Source organism: Gekko japonicus, unplaced genomic scaffold (assembly GCF_001447785.1).
Source record: "Gekko japonicus isolate JY-2015 unplaced genomic scaffold, Gekko_japonicus_V1.1 scaffold1023, whole genome shotgun sequence".
Taxonomy (NCBI): Eukaryota; Metazoa; Chordata; class Lepidosauria; order Squamata; family Gekkonidae; genus Gekko; species Gekko japonicus.
Window position 1 is genome coordinate 260,980 of NW_015163118.1, and position 19,790 is coordinate 280,769.

At 46.1% G+C, this 19,790-nt stretch overlaps 1 protein-coding gene across 1 annotated transcript in view; it reads right to left on the reverse strand.

The window, feature by feature from the left end:
- TSPEAR (thrombospondin-type laminin G domain and EAR repeats) overlaps nucleotides 1-19,790 on the reverse strand; it is a 46,913-nt gene that overhangs the window by 12,803 nt on the left and 14,320 nt on the right. Inside the window, 3 exon segments of the mRNA XM_015406856.1 lie at nucleotides 7,469-7,701; nucleotides 13,854-13,985; nucleotides 18,224-18,380. Of these exon segments, the coding sequence (XP_015262342.1) occupies nucleotides 7,469-7,701; nucleotides 13,854-13,985; nucleotides 18,224-18,380 (522 nt within the window).

The window sequence follows — 19,790 nt, forward strand, 5'->3', positions numbered from 1 at the left end:
GTTACAATTCTTTGCACACTGGGAGCAAGTTTCTGTTGGGTACTTTTCCAGCACTCATGCATAAGATATATTGGGAAATGCTTCAATTATCTTTCTAACATTATTCCTCTGATTATTTTTTTTCGGGGGGTATTTCTTTGGTATTTGTGTCTTTGTGTGTGCACCTGTGCCAGGAAGTCATAGTGACCTCTGGTGACTCCTACTGGGGCATGGAGGACGTTGTGGCTTGATAGCTTGCCTCTGCCTCCGGGCCCTGGTATTCTTTGGAGATCTCCCATCCAAATACTTGCCAGGGTTGGCCCTGCTTAGAGCTTCTGAGATCTGACGAGATTGGGCTTGCCTTGGCTATCCAGGTCAGGGCGTAATTATTGTGATTCTGATGTTCTGGAGCCAGACACCAGCAAAAGCAAAAGAAGAAGACTAAGGCACAGAAAGACAAATATCACCACTCATATAGTTCTCATACTTCAAAGACATCTAACAAGATTCATAAGCTGTTGAACATCTGCAAGAGGAACCCATACCACTAATAAGCAACTGGCTTTCTTCAGAGAGGCAAAAAATACATCCTATTGCCAATAGCAAAACACTGGTACTTGGCAATCTCCTTACATATTTCATGTTTTTCACGCGTTGGCCCGGTCTTGTAGTTAATGAATTCCTACGGGAATATGGAATGAGTAACAAATGGTCTCTGTGATCTGGAGAACTGAGTAGTTTCTTCCTCCAATGGGCTAACTAGAAATAGTCAAGAGATGTACATCCCCTTCAAAGTTTGCCATCATCTCACAGGCTTTGAATTGTGCTCTATCTGATTTGGCATGAGTCTTCCACCATCAGCACTCAAGATGTCTTCCACCTCTCTTAAAATCTTTTGGCTTCTCATAACACTAAGGAACTAAGGCTCTGTTTGTGGAGGGGATACCAAGGAGCAAATGCCAATTGCTCCTAAAGACCGTTTTGTTCCATGGCCCCATCAAGGCATTCACAGAGCTGCTGCTGTAATTTTCAAAATCCCCTAGAGCAGGTGTGTCAAACTCATTTGTTACGGGGGCCGACTCTGGCCATGTATGACATAAAATGTAATGCCAGGTACCAAAGATATAAACTTTATGAAGGACACAGGGAAACCCAATTGACAATATTACTTTAAATCAAAATACAAACAAAAGCAATTGATTCCTAGCAGTAAAAGCAAATGATTTACTGGGGAACCCATGAAAGCCCTTATAAATGTATGTAATCATATGCAAGGCACATTCTTGTTCAAGGGATACCATAAAAGGGGGGGGGTATCTTACACTTCCATATAAATTAGCTACTTTTTGTATACATAGCCCTTTTAGGAGATGTCATTGTCCTTGCAAGTAAACAAGGTAGTTTTTCAGCACTCCCCCCTCATATGCCCAGCCTCAGCAGCTGAGCATGGTTACAATCTGTCTCTCGCTCTTTGTTTCTTCTCTTCCCCCATCCTTCCTTTGAGGATCTTGAGGAGGCACACCACATTCCCCCCTCCACTACCCCATCCCCACTACCAACAACAAAAACCCTGTGAGGTGAGCCAGGATGAGTGACTGGTTCTGGGTGATCCAGATGACAGGGTCCTGGCCAGTGTTCCCTCTAAGCTGAGTTAGTGTGAGCTAGCTCACAGTTTTTTAGCCTCTGGCTCACACATTTTTGTCTTAGCTCAGGAAAGATGGCTCCAGAGCAAACTAATTTATGCAGTAGCCAATTTACCTGCTCACAACTTTAATGCCGGTAGCTCACAAACTAAATTTTTTGCTCACAAGAGTCCACAGCTTAGAGGGAGCATTGGTCCTGGCTCAGGAAGAGGGGAGTCTGAACCAGGCTCTTTCATCTCCCCCAAACCCTAGTTCTCACCCCTCCTGCTTTTCCCACAGAAATGGTGTGGCTGAGGGAAGGACTGATGGAAAGGCTGTTTCTGAAACCTCCAGGGGGTGCTTTTTGTCATCCCATGGCCCCTTTTCCCTCATGGGCTGAGAACAGGTGGTGGGGAAAGGGAGGTCACCATCCCCCACCCACCCCAACACTCACTCTGCATCCTGGCTCTGCGACTACTCAGACCTGCGGTGGTGCAATCAGCGCACCTTTTTCCCTTTGCTCCTCTACTCACTTCCAAGGCCAGGAGGTCTTTTGTCTTTGGAGCGGCATGCACTCCCACTTGCCTCCCAATCCATGTGCTGGCCCTTGTCCTCCTCTCTTTCCCATTGGCCTTGTCTCCTCATCAGCTAACTGCCACTCCATGCACCTGCTCTCACCAATTCCCCTCACAGTCGCCATTTGAAAAAATGCAAAGCTGGTTGGTGTTGCGGTGGCAGCACTGGCCACTCGGCTCCCCCCCCCCCCCCATGTAATGGCTTCTCCAATCCTCACTGTGCTGCAGTCAGAGAAAGGGGGAGGGGGGAAACACCACATCTCTTTCTCTGCTTTTGCTTCAATTTTCTCCACACTATTTCAACTTACCCTCTTAACCCCACCCCAGTCATTTCTTTCTATTTCTTCACAGCTTCAATCACACACATACTTAAACATGTTCTAGGGCTGCCAAGTCCCCCCTGGGGGCAGAAATCCCCCCACCCCAGAGGCCCGTTCCCCGACGCCGGGGAATCAGGCCCCGGGGGGAACCCCACCCCAGCATGCACGTCACAGGGAAGTGACGTTATGACACCGGGCACGCTGGGGGCGGGGCCACAGCCATACAAGGGAAAACTCTATGGTAGAGCAATGCTCTGGTTTTGGGGCAAAACTCTATGCTAGAATTCACTTCAAATCATAGAGTTTTGCCCCAAAATCAGATTGTCCCCCCCGAAATCCCCAATTTGCCTATGTCACTTCCAGTTTTCGTAGGCATATCGCAATGGGTTCCTGCTGGTAAGAGAGGGTGGTTTGGGGGGGGGAGCGCCCAAAAGTGGGAGAGCCCTGCCCACACTGGCAACCCTAGTGGGACTGTACCTTGAATCCTGCTATAAAGGCTGCTCTTTCTGTATGCAAGGTTGCCCACGAGTGACTGGCAACCAGCAGAAGTCCAGGGGGCAGGGAATGGGGGTGCCATAGGGCAATGGCTTTATGTCACTTATGAGGGAACCCAGAAGCAACACCATGCCTATCTAGGAATCACCAAAAATTCTATGGGAAAGCCAAAGAGTTTTCAGTGATTCCTAGACAGGAGTGACATCACTTCTGGGTTCCCCCAGAAATAATATAATGCCATCATCCAGCAGTGACTTTTAATTTTTCCCCCCTCCCGCCAGACACTGGAGTGCCAGTGGGCAACAGGAGGTGGTGTTGGGATATCTTCCAACACCAGCGGGCAAATGACAAGCCTACTGCATGCACACTAGTATGCAGGTCCTTCCAAAAAAAAAAGCAAATGTATAGGAGTTTGTAATCCAGCAAGTTGTGCAGCTCCACAACACACCTGAAGGTCACAATCCATCAGGTGAAGACCACTACCGTAAGGGTCTTCAACCCCAGGCCAGAAATGCTGTTCTGGATCCAAACCTATACCTTATTATGACCAAACTGTCACACAGTACTGAGCAAGCTCAGAATTCCACATCAGCTTGATGAACAAAATATTAAAAAGAAGTAAGATGTTTCAAAGCCATCTTCATACAAGCAGTAGAAACTCATACTAACTGCTGCTGCCTGTGCATAACCATGATATGTCACCCAAGTGTTAGGGGGCACATTTCTCTCCTCCATACATCATATGTTTACTGCAGTATTAACCAATGTATCCACTGTGTTGTATGGAAGTGTTAAGCAGCTCAAAGAGAGCTCTGTGTGGCACATGTGAAATAGCTCTTGCACACAGTCTAGTATTATCTTAGAGGCATGTATTCCTATGTGTTTCTAAGATCTGGACTTTTCTGGAGACAAGAAGTCCCGAGGTAGGGTATCTTACATACACTTGAGATCATGTGTATTTAATCTGTTTGTTAAGTCACCCCAGATGAGCTCAGCCTGGGTGGTAGAGGGTTCTTAAAACCAACATCTTGAGCAAAGCTCTTCTTCCTTTCACAAGAGCTATTTCTGCTAACAAAATGCCTTCCACATGATGTTCTTCCAAATTATTCATGTTCTTTTTTGTATAGGGCCTAGTATATTTAATAATTCCAGAGGTTTTGCTGCAATAGTCATGTTAGTTGCAGCAAAGAAGAAATAGGAGCCTTTTAGCACCTTAACATCTTGCCAGTTTTTATTCTAGCATAATCCCTTGTGGACTAGAGTGCACTTTGTAGTTCACTAGGCATGTACTTTGTACTTTACTAGGCACTAGGCATGTGAGGACCCATTTCATGCACAAGATGAAGTGGGCTCTGGTTCAGAAATTCTTATGGTAGAATAATTTTTTTTAACTAATTAATGACCAGCTGAGAGGCTGCAAGGAAATGTGGGGAGGATAAACCCATAGGAAGGTGGCTGAACATTCAGGATTAAGTAAGTAACACTTCCATACCATTGGATATTGCACTATCATTGTGCTATAACACTGGATTGGCTTGTCCACACAGGGAAGTCCAGTTGTGAATGATTGCTATAGTCCAACACCCAGTGATGTGTGAACATAAGAACATAAGAGAAGCCAGTGCTGGATCAGGCCAATGGCCCATCCAGTCCAACACTCTGTTACAAGGTGGCCAAAAATACCAGGTGCCATCAGGAAGTCCTCCAGTGGGGCCAGGTGTAGACCAAGGCTACTGAGACACTTGACCTAGAGTTGCCAACTCCAGGTTGAAAAATACCCAGAGATTTGGGGGAGTGGAGCCTGAGGAGGGAGGAGTTTGGAGAAGGGAGAGACCTCATCTGTCCCTTATATATAAAGCCGTTTTCGCCTCCAATGCTCGATGTGCACCAACAGTGGTTGGCCGCATTAACTGTCACTCAGAAGGTCTCCTGAGTGCCGCCCACAGAAGCCAAAATTCCCCTCGCAACACACCTGCAACGGAGGAGAGATGACGTCCTTAGCCTCTTCAGCCTTTCTTCCGTGGGGCCATGCAAGCGTTCACAGGGCACTGGTAGGACGCTGGTAGGGGCAGGTAGCCTCAGGGCTCCCCTTCCACACGGTGGCATTCACTTGGTGCCTGTTTCCCACACACACACACACAACATCGCCAAGCTTCCCATTCCAAGCCCAGCAAGCAGGTGGAAGGGAAGGGGCGGACAGAGCGAACTCTCCCACCTTGGAGACCATCCGAACAGCGGCATCTTCCAAATGAAAGCGTTAAAAGAAATCTCTTCGGGAGGTGCTTCGATTGCTGTCTTTGAACCCCTTGCCAAGGGAGAAAGGGGAGGAGGGACTTTTAGTTGGAGGAGGGTGCAAGTATGGTTGGCAGAGACCTAGAAAATAGTGGCCTGTGCCCTCCTGGCATCCCAAAGGGGTTGAAGGGTCTTTCTTTCTTTCTCACTCTCTTTCTTTCTGTCTCTCTCCCCCGTCTTTCTGTATCTCACTCTCCCCCCTCTTCCTTCCTTCCTTCCTTCCTTCCTTCCTTCCTTCCTTCCTTCCTTCCTTCCATCCTTCCTCCCCACCTCCCTCCCTTCCTTCTTTCTTCCTTCTTCCCTCTCTCCCTTCTCTCTCTTCCTCTTTCCTCCCTCCCTCCTTCCTTCCTTTCTCTATCTCCTTTCCTCCCTCCCTCCTTCCCCTCTTTCTTTCTCTTTCTCTCTCTCTTCCTCCCTCCCTTCTCTCTCTTCCTTTTTCCTCCCTCCCTCCTTTCCTTCCTTCCTTCCTTCCTTCCTTCCTTCCATCCATCCATCCATCCATCCATCCTTCCATCCTCCCACCCTTCCTACCATTCTTCCTACCGTTGTCTTCCTCCACAACGTGGTTTGCTCCCTAGTTGAAATATAATGCCGTAGAATCCACCCTCTAAACATCCATTTTCTCCAGGGGAACTGGTTGTAATTCTGGGGTGTCTCCAGGCACCCCCTGGAGGTTGGTAACCCTAACTTGACCATAAATATGTTATTAGAGTGAACAAGATGAGGACCTGTGAGAAATCATGGGAAGGGGGAAAAGATTGGCATATCTATGCATGTAAAAATAACCCCACTATTTTATTCTAGAATGGGGAAGATCCAGAAATATCTCTGCTCAGTCATGAAGCTCTTTGAGCAAGCTCTGGCCAGTCATCCATCCATCCATCCATCCATCCATCCATCCATCCATCCATCCATCCATCCATCCATCTCTCTCTCTCTCTGCCTTGTTGGAATACAGCAATGTCTTGTGTACAAAGAAAAAGAGAAAAGAAGATCCTGCAGAGGGCAGCAAACTCTAGCTAGACAGAACGGTAGGGTAGCCAGCTGTAGGTTTGGAAATCCCTGGAGATTTGGGGGTGGAGAATGGGGAAGGATCTCAGCAGGGATAATGCCATAGAGTCCAGTCTCTGAAGCTGCCATTTTCCCAGAGGAACTGATCTCTGTTGTCTAGAAATCAATTGTAATTTCAGGAGATCTCCAGGCCCCACCTGGAGGCTGGCAACCCTGCCTAGGAGGAGCACCTTCTTTTTAAAGGGATTTTTGCTTTACAACAGAATGCTATTCTTAGGCTTTTCTTACAGAACAGTCTAGAACTCTCTCTCTCTCTCTCTCTCTCTCTCTCTCTCTCTCTCTCCCTCTCTCTCTCAGCTAGTCAGGCAACTAGGTTTATCTCTTCTCATCCCTATCCAGTTTGTTAGTTCTTAAATGAAGCTTTTGTCACTTTTTAATCAATTCAGTGTCCTGACTGCTGCATAGGCACTCTGCCAACATACCTCATGAGATTGTTGTGGGAAGAATGTGGAGGATGGAACATAAGAACATAAGAGACGCCAATGTTGGATCAGGCCAAAGGCCCATCCAGTCCAACACTCTGTGTCACACAGTGGCCAGAAATACCAGGTGCCATCAGGAGGTCCACCAGTGGGGCCAGGACATTAGAAGCCCTCCCACTGGGTTTTTTTTTTAATATAACACAATTTTTATTATTTGGATATATTAGCAAACAACATTACATTTTGTATACTTTCATCCCCCCCCCATATATCCCTTTCTTCCACTCCTTCCCCCCTTTTTCCTGGCCTCCCGCAATGCTCCACCCTCTCGAATAATACAGTATAAACTTTATAAACCTATGAACTTGGCTTGTAGCCTATGAACTATAGGCTTGTAGCCTATGAGCTATGAACATAACCCCGATATCCTTAGAAATAATGGAGGAATAAAAACATACTAGATAGACAACTGATTTTTTTAGCTTATTGTCTTATTATTTCTACAAACTGCCTTGTATGGTAGGAGTGGCACAATATAAACCATACAAATTAATGATAACAGTTGGGGGGTTCTGGTGTGCACCATCTGTAAATCTGTTCAGAAGAAATTCAGGTTTGGCATGCCCCATGGATCCCAGTTCTTGTGGCTTAACAGAGTTTCTAACAACACTGAATGATGATTTACAACATACCTTTTTCCCAACAGTGAAGAATTTCCAGGACTGAGCTTGGTAGGTTGGAAGATTTTGGTAAGCTACAAATTTCTCATCAGTCCATTTGTAGATGGCTGAGCCAGGTGGAGTGTACCGATTAGCAGTTGCTGCAAAGAGTCCAACCTTGGGAATGATAAAGACTGCAATGCCCATTGTTTCAGAATTTGTAGCAAAGCTCTGATATTCTTCCAGATAGTCCAACCTTTCTTTGACTAGAAAGTAACACAGAACAAGAATTCAAATATCACTAAATTATGCAGGCCTGGTCCAGTAGAAAGAGGGCATGTATGCTACCACCCCCCTCCGCAAAGTGTGAAGCCTTCCTCGAGTCTACAGTAGGCTTGCTAAGTCCCCCTGGGGGGTGGGAAAAACCCTGCCCCAGAGGCCCGTTCCCTGCCGCTGGCGGATAGGGCCCCGGGGGGAACCTCACTCCCAAAGTACGCGACGTGCACGTCACCCGGAAGGGACGCAACCACATTTTCCCTCAGATGGTCGTGGCCCTGCCCCCAGCGTGCCTGGCGTGGTCGCGTCACTTCTGGGTGACGGGGTTGCGGCGCGCGCGTGCCCCAGGAACAAGCCGGGAGCCCCCCGCTTCAGCAGCAGGTAAGACTTAGCAACCCTAGTCTACAGAGCTCCAGGGGAAGAGCCACCTAAGCTGGAGGAAAGCTTCAAACATTGCTGAATGGAATATCCAATACATGCTGGTGGGATATCTAAATTTGTGTTGTCATTGGTTTGTGGGGTTTTTTGGTCCTCTTCACTCTGTAATCCTGTTTCTTGAGCCTGTCGTCCCTTCCAAAATCTCTCCCAGGCTTGTCTGGCCTACCCTTGTTTTGTCCAAGTTTACCTTCTAAGCATTGATCCAGCCACACTAATCGAGTAAAAAATTACTGTACAATGGAGGAGAGGAGAACAATATAAGGCTCTTTGGATGCCCATTTGGGAGAAAGTCAGGGTACAAATGAATAAATAAATATTATTTGACACTGTGAACCTTTGCAGTGTTTGTCATATATAACCCCAATATAATCAATGGGCTTAGACCGAAATAATTCTGCATAGGACTGAACTGTAAACTATCTGATAGCTTTGTACTGGGGCCAGTGAATCCCTTCCACCCTGACAAATTCCTTCCTATTGTAATGATGTCTATAATGTCTTGCCTGTCCCTGCAATGTAAAAGAAAATGTGGAACTGTTTATAATACCATACTTCAGGTATATCTACTTTATATGTTTATAATAGTTTATATATCATTTTAACTGCCATGGTTTCCCTCAAAGATCCTGGAAATTGTATCAAGAGGAGCTGAAAATCCTCTTTTACAGATTCCACACACATATTTCCATTTTCATGATTCACAGAAAAGTAGCAATGGATCATAAATGTGCCCCCATATGTAACGGTACACAATAGAAACTAAGGTTTCAGGTACAACACTTGCTCTCTATGTAAATGTTGGGAACAGACTAGGGTTTGTTTATGATGGGCACAAACTTCCTTAATGGTTTGTGCCCTCCTTTCCTCATCATACCCCATTCTCTCCTCACGCAACATGCTGAGACTGAAGACAGAAAGTCTTCAGCTGAAGCCAATGAGTCACATATGAATGTGAGTTTAATGAACTGAGGTTAGTTTCTTTCCCAGTAACCAGGATTCTTAACCACAAATTTAATTATGGTTAAGAATCAAAGTTACTGGGATAGAGACCAACATCAATTTGCTAAGGAGCCTGCATTCCTACATAGTGACTAACTGTAGTTGAAGAACTTCCATCTTTATACTCAGTGTGCTGTGTAAGAGAATTAATTATCATATGGTGTAGAATAGCCAGAAGATCTAAGATTGTCTGGCAGCCACAAGTTTTACCTCCTTTAGTGTTATGCACCACTACGTAGCAAGCTAGACTTGTTTTTAAGGCAAGAGACATTTCAGAGGTGGTTTGCCATTGCCTGCCTCTACCTCATGACCTGGTATTCCTTGGAGGCTGCCCTTCCAAATACTAGCCAAGGGCCAGGGGTCATTTCATAGAAAAAGAAGTGCATGAGCTCATTAGCATAATTTATTTGCATATGCCACACACCCTGACATCACCGAAAGTGTGTCAGAAGGCAACACCCACTGCTCAGGCTCCACTCCCAAAATCTCCAGGTATTTCCCAACTCAGAGCTGGCAAGCCTACCTGATGGCACACGTGGGGAAAAAGAAACAAACCACCCATGTCAGGGAAAGGGAGATACCAGGATAATATATTTTTATTCTCCTTGGCATTGATGGCTGCGGTGCTTTTAGTGTTCCTTTTCTGTTTGCCTGGCAGCCTTCCTCTCTGTTATAGTTGACTGTGGGTTTTATATCACTGCCATTTAATCCACAACAAGGTCACTTTCAGAGAGGAAAAGCAGGTTATCCATTTTTAAATAAATAATGTTGATAAATCTGGATCCACAACAACAACAAAATTACATCCGCTAATTTTTGCCTAAACAAAACCCAATGATCTAGAGTTGTGGTCTTCAACCTAGGGGTTGAGTGGCAGACAGAGCCACTCCACCTCCCCACACTGCTCAATAATTCAACTCCCTTCCAGTTTCCCTTTAGTCCAAGACAAGGCATTCCTTCAAAAGTTTTCAAAAAGAAGGGGGTTTAGTTTTCTGCTCCTCGCCTGGCAGACATGCTCGAGCAGAGCTCCACTTGGTGCGACTGTCCCACGGCAGACAGGAGGGGGTCCGGCTGTTGCCGGTTCCCTCCCGGAGCCCCTGTAGAGGGCTCCCAGCCATGGGGCTTGAGTAGTGCCACTCCTGAGGCTTGATGCCAAGGAATTGAGGCACGCTTTGCCCCGAAGGTCCTGCTGCCGAGGCACCATCATGGTTTCCAGAGGTGCACACCGGACGAGCGTGCAGGAGTTCCAGCGATTAGCAAACTCTCTGATTATGAAAGTTTCAGCAGAAGAGTGAGTGACTCTTCATCAAGTTTATGAACTTTTAAGTGAGCTCGGTCCCCCCCCCCTTAATGGACAGAGGAAAGGGAAGTATCCCCCCACACACACAGGCTGAAATATTAAGCAGACTTACCAGGACAGGGGAAAGAGCAAAGAATATCCTTATCTGTATGAACAAGTATATTGATAAGTAAAGCGGACTGAAAACAAACCATTTTGTTGACTCTTTGAAACTTCTCTGGAATGTAAACAATGTCTAACCGACAAGGTAAAATGGCGCCAAAGAAACTTCCTCTGGGTGCTGGGAAAGCGACTCCTGTCATGAGACCAGAAGTAAATGCAGACTTCCCCGACATGCTAGCTGATGCATTGTGACCCCTGCTGGAGCAGATGACTCATGTCAACCGAAACTTGGAAACTCTCCAGAACAGATTGCTAAGAACTCTAAAGCTATATAAAAAAATCGTTTTCAAAACCTTTGCCCTTGACCAAAAAGTGGAACAGATAGAAAAAGAAAGAACATCTGATAAAGAACAACTCCTCAGACTACAAGCAGAAAAATCAACTTGTGTTGAGATTCCAAGGTGTTCCTGAGCAAAGTGCTGAAAACCTCAAAGAAACTTTGAGCCGAGCATTAGCCCCCATGACAGGTATGAAACCGGATCTCTACAAAGCGATCTGGATGTAGTCTATAGAGCATATCCTGAATTTATTAAGGAAAAAAACCTGCCAGGGGAAATTGTAGCAAGATTCTCAAAAACATCTACCAGAGATGAGGTGCTTAAAGCTACAAATGGGAACATGTTAGATTCAAGATGTGGAAATAAGAGTTCTGAAGGATATACCTTTTGAAATTAGAAAGAAGAGAAGGCAGTACAAAGAACTGACTATTTTTCTAAAAAAAAAAATCCGTAGTTTACAGATGGCTCTTTCCAGAAGGGATAACGTTCAAGTACAAGGATCAAAAAGAAAAGATTGACTCTGTTGATAAAGCTCAAAGATTTCTGGAACAAGTACAAGACAAACCGAAAAAGAATCCAATGGAGGAAGAGAAAAATCATCAAGAAGAAGGAGAATGCAGCTCGGGCAGTTTGGGAAGTTCTGATACAGGAACAAGCAGCTCATCAGAACAAGATTCTGCATCAGAATTGGGGGCAGCTGCCCTCAAAGTATTAACTGTCAAATTAGACTTTGATAAAGATAAAAAGAAGGGAATAAAGGGTAGAAGGGGAAAGTAAATTATAACTGTTTACTAAATTAGTTTGATGAATATTATTACTTGCTCAAACCAAATACACTAACCATGAATTGGGGTTTTTTTGTACTTAAGCTGATAAAATGAAAAAGAATTTCACTCACAAATGATATATTATGAGAATTATGCATACTTATAGAGATCAACATGTCTATAAACTCTCTTTTTTTTAGTTTTAGTCTGTAGATGTTTAGGTGTGGCAGTGGGTAATTGTTGTAGTGTGTAGTGAAAAAAACCAATAAAATCTTTTAAAAAAAAGTTTTCAGAAAGACCATAATCTCCCCCCACCCTGCTCCCTTAGAAACCCAAGAACAGCTAATGAAATACTGCAGGTTTCTGACAAGTACAAAAGATGCTCAAAATGACAGCATCAGAGCCAAGGCGGTGTTTAATCCATTTAAAGCAACAGTACACAATAAACTTAACACACCTCCAAGTCCTAGCAAGACTAAAAGTCTTCCTTTAAGTTCCACTGACAGGCAAAAGTTGGACCAAGATAGGGGCAGCCTTTCAGAGGATGCCAAGGAAGTTGCTGACCTACTTGCAACCTCTAAGCCAGGACTTAACAGGTGAGATGGCTACAGATGGTAGACAATAGAAGTGTGCTCAAGCCCCACCCAGCATGAAGAATCACTTACAGTAAGTGTTACCAGGCTAGGGCATTGGCTACCAACACACAAACGACAACCACCACCACCCCGCCCTGGGAAGCCAAGAAACCATGCCAGGAGGCGACATAGAATTACTTGAGAGTGCCTAACCCAGCTACAAGGTTGAGCGGGGAGGAGTAGATGCCTCCTTTGTTGGAGGAAAAGGCATGCTGATCGTGCTGCGCTGAGCGAGCCGAAGAGAGCCTAGGCTTACAGGCAAAGGTCCAGGGGAATGCACAGGCAGTCTGCCTCCGAAGGTGGCCAGGAAGAGGAGGTGGGGCCAGGGGGCGCATCTACCAACACTCTGCCGCAAACCAGCTTCCTTCAAGGCAGGCAGGCAGGCAGGCAGGGGCCATCAGAAGAGAACGGCCTCGCTGCCTCTTGCGAAGTGGTGCCTCATCCAAGAAGAGGGCCGGGAGAGTCGCTTCATCACGGGAAAAACCAAGAGAAGCTGCCCTTTCCTGGAGAGCCAGCCGTTCCCAGAGCCCAGACTGATGACCCAAGGCTGAGCCCCTGCGCCCCTAGGCTGGGAAGGGGCTTTTCTAAAGGGCTGGCAGCAGCAAGGCACACCATCTGGTGGTCCTGGGTCACCCGCAGAGAGGCCTCGGTGTGGCGGGTGATGCGCGGGTCTCCTGAGAAGGAGCCAGCGCCACACACCCACCCTGCCGCTGCCCTCCTTTCCCCCAGCAGTGCCTTCTGCCCGCGCACTTGCGCCCACCGGCTGCAGCGGGCCAGACCGCACACCGCTCAGATGCGAGCGCGCACTGTGTGGGAGGGAGGGAGAGAAGGGACTGGGTGCTGTGCTGGGTGCCATGGTAGCTGCCAGCAGCATGTGCCCCATAATCCCGACAGACATGTGCCGGCACCACGCTGAGGCCCCCTCTCTGCCCGCCCATGGGTGTCATGGTGGTGGGCTTACCTGCGGCAGGGCTGGCAGCCGCAGGGTGTGCTATCTGGTGGTCCTGCGCTGCCCGCAGAGAAGCCTCGGCATGGCGGGCAGCACGCGGGTCTCCCGAGGAGTCAGCGCCACATGCCCGCCACGCAGCCGCCCTCCTTTCCCCCAGCAGCGCCTTCTGCCCGCACACTCACACTCACCGGCTGCAACAGGCTGGACCCCGCACCGCTCAGATGCGAGGGCGCACTGGGTGGGAGGGAGGGAGAGAAGGGGCTGGGTGCTGTGCTGGGCACCATGGGAGCTGCTGGGCTTCTTCTTCCGGCAGGAAAGGCAGCAGGAGGGCTTCCTGCATGTGCCCACCCCTGGGCTCCTTCCTGCCGGAGCACCACTCTCATGCACTCCAGTGGGAAATGACCACTGGCCAAGGCCAACCCTGTTTAGCCTGGGCTATCAAGGTGAGAGAAGAAGGCAGGGAGCACAACAGCCCAACAATAAACCAGGTTCATGCCCATCATAAACTCCATTTTCTAACCCTGCTTCCCACTCCCGGCATACCTCCCTCAAGCCAGCATCCTCAAGAGCACCAAACAGAGCCAACAGTTCAGTTGCTTTCAGACAGCACTTACTTTCTATCAAGGAAATCCATTCCTTCCCGTTACAAACATACAGTCCTTTCTGAGCAGCATTAAACCAGAACTGGCCACTTTCACTCTTGGTGCAGCGAGGGCTGAACCCCAAAGTCACCTTCATGTCTGCTTCTGAATAATAACAATAAGAGCAAAACAACAGCAAATGAGTCACTCCAGATAAAAGGAAAATACTTTCTGTGGTACAATATGTAATGCCATAGTGTGACATATACTTAGATACTGTATGGTAAAAATACAAGATTTAATTGCATTGTCTTTAGTCACCCTTTAAGTATAAACATACTAAAACATAAAGAAGTATGGTAACAAACATTTCCAAATCTGTGATGGATTTTAGCAAACCACTCCAAATACCTTGGGCAGATAACAACTGAAAAGAAAATAGTTTAAAACAGGGGTGTCAAACTCATTTGTTATGAGGGCCCTCTGGGGGGCGGATCCGGCCCCTGGGCCGCATGTTTGACACCCTTGGTTTAAAATCTGCATCTCCTTCTTTGGTTTGTGATCTCCTATACATAAAAATGTCTGCTATCTGCTTTGTCTGCACCAAGGAAAAATTGGTATTTGTGGAAAGTAATGTAATTTCAGTAAGTAATAGCTAGAACGTTTATCTGAATTAAGTAGAGGTCAGACAGTGATAGTGTCATTCTTTGTGATGTTGTTATAGTACAATAATTGATTTTAAGAACGTCTGAGCCCACCACACACAACTCTCTGGTCCCCATCCATGCTCATATCCTATTTAAATCAATGGGACAAGTTAGTTGCCAGTAACTTAAGATCAATTGAGTCCCATCAGATTTAAACACTTATGCCTCAATATATAGTCGTTAATACAAAGTTAGGCTGCAGAAACTACTTGTTCTTTGCTTGCTGTCTAAATGTCTAGCTCCATCTAGCCAATACATAAAAGCACAAAACAGGGCCACGATTCAAAGTATGCCCAGTACTTACCTTCTGCCATGGAAATACACTCATTCCCATTGCACTGATATAGTCCTTTCTGAGCTAGTTCTTACATGGAAATAGCCTCCATCTGGGGGGGAAATGTATACTATCATGTGTGAAGTTGAACTGCAAATACATGGGTCAAGAAGCTACTACACACACTTGCTTCCTAACCCATGCGCTCCTGTAAAAATAAGCACCAACTTCACACATGATGGTGAACAAGTCTTCTCTTGTATGGAGATTATCTTCATGTAGAAATATGTATGAAGTGGCACTGTGAAATCAGACTTCTCCTTTTCTAGTATTGTTCATGATCACCAAACGTTTCCAAAGTTTCAAGACTGACCAAAAATGCCTTAAAGACTATGACTGCTTCCATAACATGAAAATCCTCTGTGTAGCATTCACTACCATGGCAAATGCAGAGGCAATCACAGTGACAGTAGAGTATCCACATGGCAATTTCCCCAGCAGTTTCCTTCAGTGGCAGTCGATAAAGGCAGCCACGAGTGGCTAAGGCAAGGAATATGGCAACAATGTGGGCAGGACCTGCAAAAATGCACACCTTCCCATCCACATGGCATGTAAGCATGCTTTGACTGTGATCTTTCCGAAAAGATATCCCAAACCAGGTTTGGGAAAGAGCATAGCACAGCGGAGGAAAACAAGGAAAGTGAACAGTTAGGAGATGACGACACCAAACCAAAGCAAAACCTATACATGGAAGCAGTCTATGAGATGGCAAGATACATAAAAGATGGGAGTTCTTAATAATAGGTGCAATGTTTTTCATTCACTTTCTGGTTTCTGGACTTCTAAGGAATGCCTGTTCAGATTCCTATGCACTCATTTATTTATTTATTTATTTATCTTGTTAGACTTTTAGCCTTCCCTCCCCTGCACAGCAGGCTCAGAGTGGGTTACAACATTCTAGAACATACAAAAATTTAAAATAAAATACAATTCATCAAAACAGCTTCAGTACAATATAAATCTCTAAAACCCTTAAGAGGTGCCAGGTAAACAATTTAATGAATAGGATAAAATTCTGGATTATGCATAGCTGCCTGTTGTGGGGAGGGGGAGGGGAAGGAGATTGTAAACCGCTCTGAGGCTCCTTTGAGTAGTGAAGAGCGGGGTATAAATCCAATCTCTCTCTCTCTCTCTCTCTCTCTCTCTCTCTCTCTCTCTCTCTCTAAAAATACAAGACATCATTAAAAGGTTGCAGATGACATCCAATTATATTTCCTCTTCTTGAATCCTGGTGAGGAGATGGGATTTTTTGCACAGAGGCCTAGTGTAAGTAAGGGGTGGGCTGAGGGTAAACATACGAAATCTGAGTCCAGATAAAATGGTGATATGCAGGGGTCATTTCGTAGAAAAAGAGCTAGGGGAACTCATTAGCATAACTCATTAGCATATGCCACACACCCTGACATCAGGGGTCCGGCAGTGGACCTGCAAGGCCAGCGGGAGTGCGAGGAAGCCCCGCCAAGGCCCTCCCTAGCCCCAGGCAGGCAGGGGTGGGGAGAGGCAGGGAGGAAGCAACTCCCTCTTCTCCTGCCTCCACCTGGCTGAATGAGGGCTGGAAGCGGGGTGGCCGGAAGCAGGGGGCGGGGCTTCATCATGTGCCCCACCCCCTGCACCTCACCCGGGGGAACTGCATTCCCCCGCGTTCCCCCCCGAAATGACCTCTGGTGATATGAATAAAGGTAAGGAAACTAGACAATCATGAGGGTATGATGTGCCTTGGATGGGTTGCATTGCCCCTTGAGGAACAAATCTACATACAGGAAATACAGCTGGTTCATGTTCTGCTTCTTGATTCATAGTATCTGTGGCCAGAAGGGCTTTTCACTAGCTGATTCTGGTGTACTAGCTTGATCCTTATCTAGAAGACAGAGAGAGCTAGCCACTGTGATATATTTAAAATTTTCTTATGAACAGGGCTGCCGGTGGATAATAAAAGATGGAGGCAAGCACAGGGCTAGGGCAGCTGCATTTTAAAGTGCTTGCTGACTCATTCACTGCTGTCCTCTGCTATGGCACTATACAACAGCAGGTAGAAGCAGCAGGAGGTTTGTGCTGTCCATTTCCTCAAGGGACAAGAAGTTCCAGATGCAACACTGCGATAGGGCAGCAGATCTCCCTCACCACATTAGATCCTCAAAAGAACCTGCATCCCAAAGTGCTTAAGCCAACATGGTTGTCTCCTTCTCTATCTCAGTCTCTCTCAGTTTCAGCACTAAACCTTTTGTTTGTTCTCCTCTCTTTCTCTCTTCCTCCCTCCTTCCCAACACATACATACATGTACACACAGACAGCCTGACCCATAGCCTCAGCTGGTACAGGTCAGTCATATCCAGCAAGCTCACTGGGTATTTTAATACAGTCATCCTAACCATTAGTGCCAACTGAGGCACATTCTTTTGTCATAAGTCCAGGTGTTCCACTTTAAACCAAAACCATATAGTACCCACTCAAAGTACTCAGAAAACCATTGCACAGTCATATTTTGCAACCCTCCTCTTGCTCTCTCATGCCATCCTCCTACAAAGACCCTCTCATTATTCCTAATGGTCCACTGGTCTCCAAGCCCCCTGCCTGCAGCCGACTTCCAGCAGGAGCAATGGGGAGGGGGTGAAAGCAGGCCCACATTGTCTTTCACTTTTAAGAACCTTCAGTTCATTTATTTTCTGTGCCAAGAAATTATGAAGTCTGCGTTCTCCACAAATGGTACATATGAAGCAAATTTGGATAAATTGTTTCCTACTAGTGTGCCAGAAAGCACATACTGCCAACCTAACACATTTGCATGACGCATATGTTGCACCAACCTCCCAGGCTCTCTTGAGCCACAAAAGCAGCATAGGAAAGGATTGCAGAGCTAGGCTTGTGGCAAATATGTATGTAGACCTGTTCATCAAAATGCTGGAAAAGGCATACAAAGAGCTCTCCTATTTATTTTTACTTGAGAACAGAAGTATTACATGCTTTTTTATAACACTGAAAACCTAGTGACACGAGATACATCAACTACAAGAAATCAATATGGCAATTTTCTGGAAGAAAGAATAACATTAAAAATTCCTGTGCCTCAATGAATAAAATAACATGAAATGCTAGCCTGTTTTGTACATCCACACATTGTTTGATATTGTGCACTTATTACAATCTTTTGCAGCTGGATTGGCTTGTCCAAAAAGGACAATCCAGTTGCAAATGAACCCAGTAGCTGCAATGACAGCACAATATCCAAGCAAGCTGTGGATGTAACTACTGGAATCTACCCTGACTCCAGGCTCATCATTTGAAACGTGGAAAGATTAAAAAGTAGCTCTGCTCTACAGTTTTCATATGAAAGGTGGTGAAGCACTCTGTTCCATATTACTGACCGTAAGGGTATTTCAGCAGCTCATTTCCCACTGGTTTCACGGGGAGGTCCTGCAGTATTTGGGGAATGGAGAGCACTGCTAGATTAAAGTTCATGCCAGTGCACATCCGTGAGGTAGCATCAGATCCTGGCAAGAGGACTAGCTGCCTTAATAAGCCCTGAAAAGAGAGGAAGAAAAACTAGGGAATCAATTCTATCAGGCTTATATGGCCAAGCTGTTGGGGTATGGGGGGTTTAACACAATATTTAATTTCTTTAAAGAAAGAGGCTCTGGGGCTTAAACCTGCCTGAAGATCACTGACCTAGAAATCTGGGCTTCTAATCCTTGATGCATGGGGACTAGCTGGGATTCTTGGTGGGAGAAATTTACTACTCAGACATACGTCCTTGTTTCTTCTTGTGCTTGAAGGCTGAGCTCTGCCACTGAAAACGCGATCTGGGGCTGGACTCATAGGTTGAGCCTCTGCTCAGATTAAGCCCTAGATATGGGTTTCTTCTCATTGTCAGCCTGTATATGGGAGCAGCTTCTCACCAAAATGTACACGATGGGTGAACAATTACAGCATTGGAACAATCCCTGCCCCTTGGCTTTTATTTTTATTTGTATATCTTATGTTCCAGAAATAGTAACAATACATATGATATACTGATCTTATCATTAGGATATACCCAAAGAATTACATCACTGTGTAGATATGATTTAAAGCCAAGTGTTGTAGGCAAGGATTCTGAGGTTTCAGAAAACAGCTGCTATTAGGGGATTTCCCCTTTGGTGTACTGGCTCTCCCACCCTCTGCCATCCTGGATCAGTATGAGCCAGACTCCCCGCTGGCCTCAAAATGGGAAGGAGAGGGGGTTCAGGTATAGGGTTGCCAACCTCCAGGTGGCAGCTGGAGATCTCTTGGCTTATTTCTAGGGTTGCCAGCCCCCAGGTCCGGGTGGGGGCTCCCCCACTTTTGGGGACTCCAATTCACCCCCAGCCAGCTGTCCAGTGGGAGAAGTCCTGCCCCCAAGCCCTGCCCTCAAGCACAACCACCCACCCAGGCAGCCCTCTCCCTCAGTAGTCCTTTTGAGAATCAAAAACTGGCTAATTAATAGGAAACAGAGAGTGAGTATAAATGGGCAATTTTCTCAGTGGAGGGTGGTAAGCAGTGGGGTACCGCAGGGATCAGTACTTGGTCCAATGCTTTTTAACTTGTTCATTAATGATTTGGAGTTGGGAGTAAGCAGTGAAGTGGCTAAATTTGCGGATGATACGAAGTTGTTCAGGGTGGTGAAAATTAGGAAGGGTATTGAAAACAGATCAGCCAATATCATAATGCCCCTATATAAATCAATGGTGCGACCTCATCTGGAATACTGTGTGCAGTTCTGGTCACCACACCTTAAAAAGGATATTATAGCTTTGGAAAAAGTGCAGGAAAGGGCAACTGGAATGATAAAAGGGTTGGAACACTTTCCCTATGAGGAAAGGTTAAAGCGCTTAGGGCTCTTTAGCTTGGAGAAAAGACGACTGAGGGGTGACATGATCGAGGTATATAAGATTATGCATGGGAAAGAGCAGGTAG